At 34.9% G+C, this 10,138-nt stretch overlaps 2 protein-coding genes across 2 annotated transcripts; both read left to right on the top strand.

Moving 5' to 3' along the window:
* On the top strand, positions 1,151–1,901 carry LOC109841864. Its single transcript, XM_020410795.1, has 3 exons — positions 1,151–1,292; positions 1,443–1,513; positions 1,599–1,901. The coding sequence occupies exons 1-3, from the start codon at positions 1,151–1,153 to the stop codon at positions 1,899–1,901; spliced, it is 516 nt and encodes a 171-aa protein (XP_020266384.1).
* LOC109843707 (protein ALP1-like) lies at positions 5,931–6,661 on the top strand. Its single transcript, XM_020412660.1, has 2 exons — positions 5,931–6,098; positions 6,175–6,661. Exons 1-2 carry the CDS (start codon positions 5,978–5,980, stop codon positions 6,630–6,632), a joined length of 579 nt encoding a protein of 192 aa, XP_020268249.1. The 5' UTR covers positions 5,931–5,977; the 3' UTR covers positions 6,633–6,661.

The following is a 10,138-nucleotide window of genomic DNA, read 5'->3' as shown; positions in this document are numbered from 1 at the left end:
TCTTGGGTTATGTTTGTCCCTGTACTTTAAGCTGCCATGAAAGTTTGTGTAGCCCTTGGCTATGATGGCGCTTAAGTTCCACTTGTTAATTGTGTCCTTGGAAGCAATTATAGCTATTAATTGTCCTGATGAGTATTCTAGGATTTTCACTATCAGTGAACGCAATTTGATTTTTTGAGGATTTTTTCCTTAGGCTCCATTTCTCATAGATGTTGTATCTCAGATTTGGGGGCGTTTGTAGAGATTAATGCTGTTGGAATGACTCATGTGTTGATTAATTAGGGTTTATGGATCAGATTTCAGGCTTGCAGTTAGTCTCTGGATTGTGGATTGTGGGTTTCTTTTGTTTTTTAATGCACATAATTCTAGGTTTCACTAGTGAGAAAGCAATTATGACTCATGTCGTAAAGATCTTATGAAGCTTTATGTTGTGCTTCTTTATTTGGCTTGGACTTGGAAGAATGAGATATTTAAGGGATGGAAGGGTGTTACCTAATAATTTAGATTAACTCTTATAATTAAAAGGGGTTTGATTTGCATCATGTTCAATTGATCTTCGTCTTAGTTTTGCCAGTCTCATGGATAATGAGTGATGGAATTATAATTATAATTGTTTCTATGTTTAAATGAATGTTGATCATAGCTGTAATTATAATTATAATTTCTTCATTTTCTAATCCTTTCCTCTTCGTTTAACATGACATTTTGTTTTGATTTAAGATCTCAGGCTGTAACATGTCTGATTCCATTTTGCGTTAACTTGTACTCACTTGGAAGTATTAGCTATGTTATGCTATGCTTCACCTAATTAGAGAATACTGACTAGTTGTTAATTTCAATTATTTTGTGCATTCATGACAAAACTTTGGTTAGTTAGAGATGTGTATGATATGAGACTGTATTTTATCTTCTCAATTTTGGTAAAAGAAATTCATGCTTTTATAATGTCTCCTGCCATTCTTTAAATTATGTCCATAAGTCATATAATATTAGTGGTACTGAGTTTATAGTTTTAGTTTGTATTTCTTTGTATTTCCAACTCAATATTAAACCATAACAGATTGTGTAAAAAGTTCTAATAGATTATAAAATTGATTAGTTTATTGTTCAATTGATTAACTTCTTTTAAAATTCTCATTAATGATCTAGAATGGCTAAGAAGAACTTCATATCACAATCTCAACCCGAAGGTGGGCAGTCAAGACCTCGTGCCAGGAACTGGACTATAGAGGAAGATAATTGTTTGATGGGAATATTAAAGGAAATGGTCCTTAAAGGAAAGAACAATGGAGGTCATTTCACTACCGAGTAATGGAAAAATGTAACCGATGAGTATAAAGTTAGGACTGGACAAAAGGACAGAGGCAAACTACAAATGCAAAACCGCTATAAAATTTTGAAAAAGCAATATTCCCTTAATTACAAACTCCGAAATAAATCAGGTTGGGGTTGGGATGAAGGTAAAAATATGGTGATTGCACCTACCGCAAAAGATTGGGAGGCACTGATAAAGGTATTATTTAAATTTCTACCAGTAAAGCATTTGAATATTATATAATTAAAACTATGATATATTTATTATGAATTTTCTACCGCAGGAGAATGATGAGTATTTAAGAATTAAGAACAAACCTTTTCCTCAGTTTGATGATATGGATTTTCTATGTGGAGGTAACACATCTAAGGGGCGCTGGTGGTTTGGGACTACCGATGACTTCAATGAGCGTGAAGGAAGCACTAGTTCAGATAATGAATTAGATGATATTGAGGGGCCACACAGTAACGAGATAGATTTGAGTGAATCAGAGGAGGTACAAGTAGTGGAAGAGACACAAGTTCCTTTTAATGGTACACAACTACCATCACAACCAATACCTATTTCTACTCCAAGCAGAAAGTAGCAAGCCCAACCATCAGGTTTAAAGTGTAAGTTTAAAAATATTTCTCGTCATCGAGTATCAGGTATTGAAGTTGAAAATAATTTGTCAAAGATGATTGAGCTACAAAAGCAGCGAATTGAAATTACAAAAGAGCTAGTAGATTCCAAGAAAGGGGTGCCCACTGAAATGAATGATGTGCATGATAAGATTAATGAAATTATCAGGTGTAACTAGTGATCTATTGTGTGGCAGGAGCAGAAGCTATTAAAAAGAAGGAGAATAGAACATGTCGTTAATATGCTTAACGGTCAAATGCTATTATCATGGCTCAAGAAACAAATGGATTTACAAAATGCAATGACCGGTTATTCCATCGCCTATTTACAATTTTCCAACATCAACGCACCTCTAATGCACCAGTTTCCAGGGTCATCACGAATAGTCACAAGCTCATGACATCAACATGCAGGAGATGGGGTCATTTGTCAACTTTACTTAATTGAAGAACAAAAACTTTTCGTACCATATGATGCTTTATGTTCAAGTCTCAAGAGATCAAGACTAATCAAATTTAGTTTATTATTATGTTTTTTTGCTTTTAGTTGAAGTTGATGTTTTCAAAGAGGACTTTTTTTATTGTCAGACAATCAAATTATGTTTTTTAATGTTTAGATTATATACATATGGTGGATGGTTTGTCTTTCATTGTGAATCATTCAAAATTTTGTGCGGAGCATGTGTCAATTATAATTTATGGATTTCTTTCTTGTCTTCTGATTTCAGTAAGTACTATAATGTGAGGCAAGTTTTCTTTCTTGAGTTTGCCCAAGATACCCAGTTTAATGAGTTCCATAAAACTTCCGTTACAAATTTTGGAGTGGGTTTATGGATAATGAATATTGAATACCCCTTGTAATGTCATCTGCTGATCAAAATGATGACTGATCCTAAAACTCCTATATATCATTCTAATTTGCTAGTTATTGGTTGTATTTTCTTGTCTCTTTTGCATAATAGGGCATGAATGGTGTAGAATAATGTAGTCAATGATATCATTCAAATGTTCAAGAAAGGAGAAAGAAACATAGGGGAAAAGGGGAAAAAATAATTCAAAGAACATTATTGGATCCACATCCAAAAATCATATCAACAAATCTTACATGCTGGGCTTTCTCGCTTACTCTACAGTCATTTCGTGGCATGATGAATTAATAGGCATCCTGATGTGGTCTTGCTTTTGTAATAGTGGATGGTTTGCTCTTCTCTTTACATAGTTGTTTCGCTGGAGATGTGTTAAAGACTTCTACTAAAATACAAGCAGTGCAAATGTGAAATTATTGATGTCACTTATGCCTAATTGTTCATTCCAATACAATAATTGTTGCACTTTGTTTACTTTTTTTATATGCTTCCAAATGCATTTGAGCATTTTCGTACTAACTATTGATAAGCGAGTTCTAACAACTAACAATTACCTGTTTATTGCGCAGTTACGATTGTTTGTCCGGCTGATTTCCATACTAAGTGTAGTTTCTTTCATGATCATCGTATATGATCTGTTTTGCCAGTTACACATAATTCGAGCTTTATTACTGTCACTATATCACTATTGATTTTGAACTTCTTTTTCTTGATTTTGAAGATAATTAGTCTAATTTTGTTCTGTGACTACGCCAGGATTGTGATGTCCATAGAACAATGTAACTCAAGCGTTAATTTAATTCGACCTGATTTAACAAAAAATGTTTTACAATAAATGCTTTAGTAGTCCTTGATGTGCTTCAAGTACTTAAATAGGTCATTATGCTCCTTTGCAATTTGATTTATTTATTTGCATATATAAACTCAACATGATCCAACAATTAAATAGTTGTAAGTCTCATATGATTGTTCCATGATCAGGATTACATATTTAATCTGAGCTGAACTTTCTTGCTTGCCTGCATACTTCATATTATTAGTTTGTACAGGAAGATTTAAACGACACATTATGATGCTAGCAAGTTTAAGGAGCATGCCAGTCGCCAGAACTATGTTCATATGTGTCATATCCTAGCATCTTTTATTTTCTTCGTATCACATTACTGGAATTTGTTTTAAGAACCAATCATTCATCTTTTCCATTTCATCATAGTTGTCTTACTTTTCTGATATGTCGACTATTGGGGTTTTTGGTTCGAATTTGTGCTTGTTGTCGCAGCTTTGGGACTGGATTTCCAGTTACACATGATTCGAGCTTGTTTAGCTCTCGATTGTTGGGTTTTTTGGTTCGAATTTGTGCTCCGTTGTCGAGGCTTTGGGACTGATTCCAGTTACACGTGCTTCGAGCTTGTTTAGCTCTCGATTGTTGTGGTTTTTTGTTCGAATTTGTGCTCGTTGTCGAGCTTTGGGACTGTTTTCCAGTTACACAATGAATTCGAGCTTGTTTAGCTCTCGCATTGTTGGGTTTTTTGGTTCGAATTTGTGCCTCGTTGTCGAGCTTTGGGACTGATTTCCAGTTACACGTGCTTCCGAGGCTTTGTTTAGCTCTCGGATTGTTGTGGTTTTTTTTTCGAATTTGTGCTCGTTGTCGAGCTTTGGGACTGTTTTCCAGTTACACATGAATTCGAGCTTGTTTAGCTCTCGATTGTTGTACTAATGGTCAACTCAATCAAGGTGCAATAAAAGTATGGTACTAATGTTTTTTGTGAGCAGTTTTGTATTAAATCAACAAGATGTTTAGATCAATATAGTTGATCTAAACGTCTGGAATAACCGATTTAGTGCATGGTAGTTCTGTCTTAGTTTCCCTAAGGTTAAGGAGAAGAAGAAGATGTGAAGTTCATTTGAGATGCTCTGGTTGATTTTAGGAAGGGAGAGAAAAATAGAAGCTGAATTTAGTTGTGGATTGATGATTGAGTCCTTTATTGCTCTGTTTTCATAGTTCTTGTTGGAGTCGCTGAGTTCGTCACTGTGTTGTTTTGTAAAAAGAGCCATCCTGTTTTTGTTGATCAAGTTGGTCATTCGCTTTTGCAGTGTTTGAGTCTTCATTGTGTTGAGTTGTCCTCTATTTTCTTGAGTTGATCATTTGCTTTTGTGTATGCAGATGCTACTAACTTAAATAGCTAATAACTTTTACTGTCTTATTGGACCCAAGACTGTTTATTTCAGCTCTATTTATCTATATCTTATTGGGGATTTTGTGTCGTAATTTGAGACTATTTATTTCAGTTCGATTTATTTATGTTCTATTTATCTCTCTCTTTTGTTCTGAACAAAGAGCTTGCTGAATCTTGGCTGCCTATTCTTTATAACAAGTTGTCTAATTTTTCGTTTTTAATTTGGTTGAAGATGAATTCATTTGAAGATTTTGCAAGCAATCTTAGTGTTGATGATATTGAAGCACTTGATGATGAAGATGATCTTATAGAGGCGTTGCTTTTGAATGATGAAGATGAGGATGAGTACATGTGGAACGAGATGATTACGAGCATCATTCATCAATCAAATGTGATGAAGCAGGTTCCTCGACCATGTCGAACTAGACCATTCTCTGGTCATATGCTTGTAGAAGATATGTTGGCTGGACATCCTGATCGTTCATATTCTTGTTTTCGAATGAGTTCTGAGGCAATTCTTTTGCTTAAAAATGTTCTAATTGAGAAGAATGCTTTAAGGCCAACTAGATATTTAAGCTGCAATGAACAACTTTGTATATTTCTCTACGGAATTTCGCATGCCCTTTCAAATCGAGTATTAGCTGAGATATTTCAACATTCAGGAGAGACTATTAGCAGGCATTATAATAACGTGCTTAATGCTATTTTATCTTTGAAACAAGATTATATCCAGCTTCCAACGGCTGACGTAGACGTTCATCCTAAGATTCGAGAGAATCCCAATTTCTTCACATACTTCAAGATAGAGCTCTCAACATATCTTTTATGAAATCTTTTTAAATGTGTATGTGTGTAGGTATCTATACATTAGAACTTTATATTTCTTTTATTTTTACAGAGAGCTTTGGGAGCAATTGATGGATCTCATATTCCTGTAATTGTGAAGAAAAAAAACACAACAGGTATCGTAATCGAAAGAATTTCATATCTCAAAATGTAATGGCAGCGTGCTCCTTTGATCATACTTTTCTTTATGTGGCTGCTGGATGGGAGGGATCAGCATCTGATATGTCAGTACTCCGTGCAACACTGGAAGATGGTAAATTTAATGTTCCTGAAGGTAAATTTTAATATTTTTCCTTCTCTTTTTTTAAAAAATCAATTGGTATTAAAGTCAGATAATTTTAAATATGCAGGTCACTTTTACTTAGTTGACTCAGGATATGCTAATACTTCAAAATTTATCGCCCCATATCGTGGATCACGTTATCATCTTGGAGATTTTGCAAACAGGACCACCAGAGCCTATCGAGATACTAAAGACAAATATAATCATAGACATGCACAACTACGTAATGCAGTGGAAAAAGCATGGGGAATTTTAAAGCAAAGATTCAAAATTTTGAAAGTTGCTGCTCCATTTCCTTATAAAACTCAAGTCAAAATCGTTGTAGCTTGTTGTGTTCTTCATAATTTTATTGCAAGGCATCAGGGAAATGATAAATACTTTAATATGCTCAATGGATTAGAGATGAATGAGGATGAAGATGAGGTGGAGGAGGAAGAAGACCCCCAATACATGGTTGGTGCAGATGAAAGTTTAAGGGGTGAGCAGCTTCGCAACAGGATTGCTTTACAGCTTTGGAATAATTGAAATATGTAGTTGTCGAATATTGAAGTATAAGGAGGTTGAATTATGTCTTTTACTATTTTTATATGAGCAAAACTTATAGTTTTATACAGATCTATTGGGTGGATTGTTTTTTCCTTGAATAATCAAATATATTTTTTATTGAATAATCATTTTTTTTGCCAGTTTTATTGATAGAGAAGAAACCATATAATATTTTGTTAGCTCATTATCTCTCTTTAGCAGCTGAAATAATGTGAAATGATGATTTATTTTAATTTTCCTTCTGAACAATCATTTATTGAATAATACCAAATTGTCATTTTAGCGTTATTTCAAAAAAATATTTATCCCTCGTGTCTCAACTAAATTACATATTAGCGCTTCAAATCTTTGAAATTGCTCAGAAGATAAATAACGCAAAAAAGATATTAATGAGGCAATTAGTTATAAATTTTCAGTAAGGGCGAAAGTGGTATTTTTTAAAAAATTAATGAGATTAATCTTCTTATCCCTTCTTTATTTGCCAAACACAAAAGTCTTAACCCCTTGTCTTAACTAGCGAATCCAAACGGAATTAGAATATTTTTAACCCTTCACAATGGATTAACTAAGTTAACCCTTCTCCTTAATCCCTCTTCCTTAACCCTTTGCCAAACGGTGCCTAAAAGAACCCAAGGGAAATGGTGGCACATGACATTACTTTCCTGTGGATAGATCTACTTCTGGACTCTTGCTAGGGGGTAAATAATACCTAAGTTGCAAGTACACAACTATCAAGTTATAGTATAAAAAAGGACAAATTTTTGAAAACGACCCTTTTGAGAAATTAATGAGCAAAATCGACATTCTCTCCAAAAAACAGCAAAATCGATCCTTTTCATCCAAACTCAGATGAAAAGGGTCGATTTTGTTGTCGACATTTTTTTGAACTACACGGGCTAATCCACGATTAGCATGCCAAACCAAATGGTCGGGACTAGTAGTCCTGTCCATTTGGTATATATAAGGCTAAACGCACCCGTGACCCTCCCCTCCCCTCTTCCCTTACCTTAATTAGATCTCCCGACCCCCACGACAGATCTCGCGACCTCGCCGACCACGCTTGCGCTAGCCTCCAACCACGATCGCCTCAGCCTCTGACCACACTCGCGACCCTAGCCTCCGACCGCGCTCACGACGATAGGCGCTTCCAACCCGCTCGCGACCACAGCCATCTTTGACCACATCAAACTCCAATGAAGGTAAATTTTTTCGCTATTTTCTTGTGAATTTGATGATTAATATGGATGTATCAGGCTAGGCTAGAGTTAAATTTTGATATGAATGATATGATTTTTGATTTAGGGTTTAATTATAATTAGGATATGAAATTTGTGGTGTGAATTGTAATCTTTTGTGAGAATTTTGATGAATGATATGGATTGACTAGGGTTTATGATTTTGGATATGAAAATTTTTAGTTTTTATTTTGTGAAATATGATGAATAATGTGATTTGGAAGTTAGGGTTTAACCATTATTTGCTTTCCAATTGAGATTAGGGTTTTAAATTTGATCTTCAATTGAGATTAATATTTTCAGTTATAATAGATTATTTGCATATGATGCACTGTTGATTTTCAGTTTCGATGGCGAACTCTATACCCATTATGTGTTTCTTCAATGGAAGCCTCGGCGTCGGAGTGAATAGTATGTCTATGTATGAGGGAGGTTATAGGAAAATGTTTATGTTATCTAAGTCATGTAATTTTGATAGAATAATGAAGAAAATACACAGAGTTATTAAAAAATAAAGAAGAATATCTAATTAAGGTGTTCTTCAACTGTCCGATAAATGAGAATAGAACAATTGCCGTGAAGATTACCGACGATGAGGAGTTGAATGACATTAAACAATTAGTCGAGAAGCAAGTGACAATTGAGTTGTTCATTGAGAAGTATCTGATTCTCGAATTTGCCCAAGTTCCATGACCTCGGCTAGACAATTAGATTTTTACCAAAATGAGCTTGACCGTATGAAGGTTTTCAGGTATCTTTTCTATAAAAATGAGTTTTTTCTTTTATATGTATTTTAGTTATAATGATATGCAAAAAATATGTGAAATATTCTGTAGATGGAATGGGATCCCTACACTCAGTTTCTCAATCGCCTACCACCGGTATGCACATAATACCTAACTACATGGAGAGCCAGAGTTCCTCTTATATGTTTTGAGATAGTAGAGATGCATGTGTCGGACCGCGTTCTTCGACAATTTGATCTTGCGCAATATGTTCCGCAATTTGTTGAAAAAGTAGAGAGGAAGGCAAAGAAAGATGGCCATCAAAAGGACTGGGCAGCTGAGCATTGGGATTATATACATAGATGGAATGATAGACATTTCTATATTGTTGAGCAAATTGAGCCAACTCCCCGAGAATCGGATTACTACACTTGGTATTGGGGAATAACCCGAAGATGGATAATCCATACGACCACAGCACCGGTTGAGTTACAAAAAGGATACGTGCCCGGGGTATAGATGAGAGAGAATTAGTAAGTATTTTCAGATTTTGATTTAAGGTCCATTTTTATTGGTATTTCTCAATATTGCTAACATGTGTTTTTTGGAATAATTGCAGGTAGCAGCAATAGATGATATTCAAACCATTGCAAATCATGACATAGAATTGGCTCGAGCAGATAATATAGAATTAAATTTTAAATTTAGATTTTTGTAATTTGAATTTTAAATTAATTTTCCTATTTTGAATTTTTTTAATTCTCTCTTGTAGGTACATATCCCGAAGCATAACAACATGTATCGATATATCAGTCGATAGTGCGGAGGCTTCATCAAGCCTTAAGCTGAACTTACGAAGGTCTTCATGATGGACAAGAGGTTATACAACATGACAATCCCGATATCGTATAACATGTCAACTACGACAAAGCCGAGGACGACGCAGAAACGACAATGAAGCTGAACCATCCCAACATGTTGACGATGAAGCTGGACTGTCACAACCACAAACACAACCGAAAAATTAACTCATCCAAGCTCGGGGTGGAGGAGGACGAAGACAGAGGAGGACGAAGACAGAGGAGGAGGAGAAGAGTTCTTGGATGTATGTAAACTAATCATTATTGTTTTATACATTACAAACCTATTTTGGTATGTTACTTGTGTCGTGTGATGAGAATAGTATATTATGTCTTTATATCAATGTGAGATGGTTTTTAGATTTGTAAATGAGTTTGTGGTGTGATTTATGGTGGGAATTTGTTAGATTTATTACGATATATATCGATATGAGTTGCTTTTTAGATTTTTACAGGAAATACACAAAATAGATATGGTTACAATGTTTTTACAGGAAATTAACATGAGTGTTGCAAAAAAAACGTGCACAATATAGTGCATAGGAAATGCACAGGACTAGCAATCCCTTGCATTTAGTTTTTGTGCCCAGGAAATGGACGGGACTAGACTCTTCGCTTAAAACCCGGGACTGCTAATCCCGAGTTTTAAGCAGAGAGTTGGGGAC

The sequence above is a fragment of the Asparagus officinalis genome, chromosome 5, assembly GCF_001876935.1.
Source record: "Asparagus officinalis chromosome 5, Aspof.V1, whole genome shotgun sequence".
Classification (NCBI taxonomy): domain Eukaryota; kingdom Viridiplantae; phylum Streptophyta; class Magnoliopsida; order Asparagales; family Asparagaceae; genus Asparagus; species Asparagus officinalis.
This window is presented reverse-complemented; position numbering and strand designations above follow the sequence as displayed.

What these genes read in the sequence shown, in the direction of transcription:
- LOC109841864 (XM_020410795.1), top strand. Translation starts at nt 1,151, where the DNA reads ATGGCTAAGAAGAACTTCATATCACAATCTCAACCCGAAGGTGGGCAG. An exon ending in TAAAGGAAAGAACAATGGAG is followed by an intron (nt 1,293 to 1,442) that starts GTCATTTCACTA and finishes GAAATAAATCAG; the next exon opens with GTTGGGGTTGGGATGAAGGT. An exon ending in ATTGGGAGGCACTGATAAAG is followed by an intron (nt 1,514 to 1,598) that starts GTATTATTTAAA and finishes TTTCTACCGCAG; the next exon opens with GAGAATGATGAGTATTTAAG.
- LOC109843707 (XM_020412660.1), top strand. Translation starts at nt 5,978, where the DNA reads ATGGCAGCGTGCTCCTTTGATCATACTTTTCTTTATGTGGCTGCTGGA. An exon ending in TAAATTTAATGTTCCTGAAG is followed by an intron (nt 6,099 to 6,174) that starts GTAAATTTTAAT and finishes TTAAATATGCAG; the next exon opens with GTCACTTTTACTTAGTTGAC.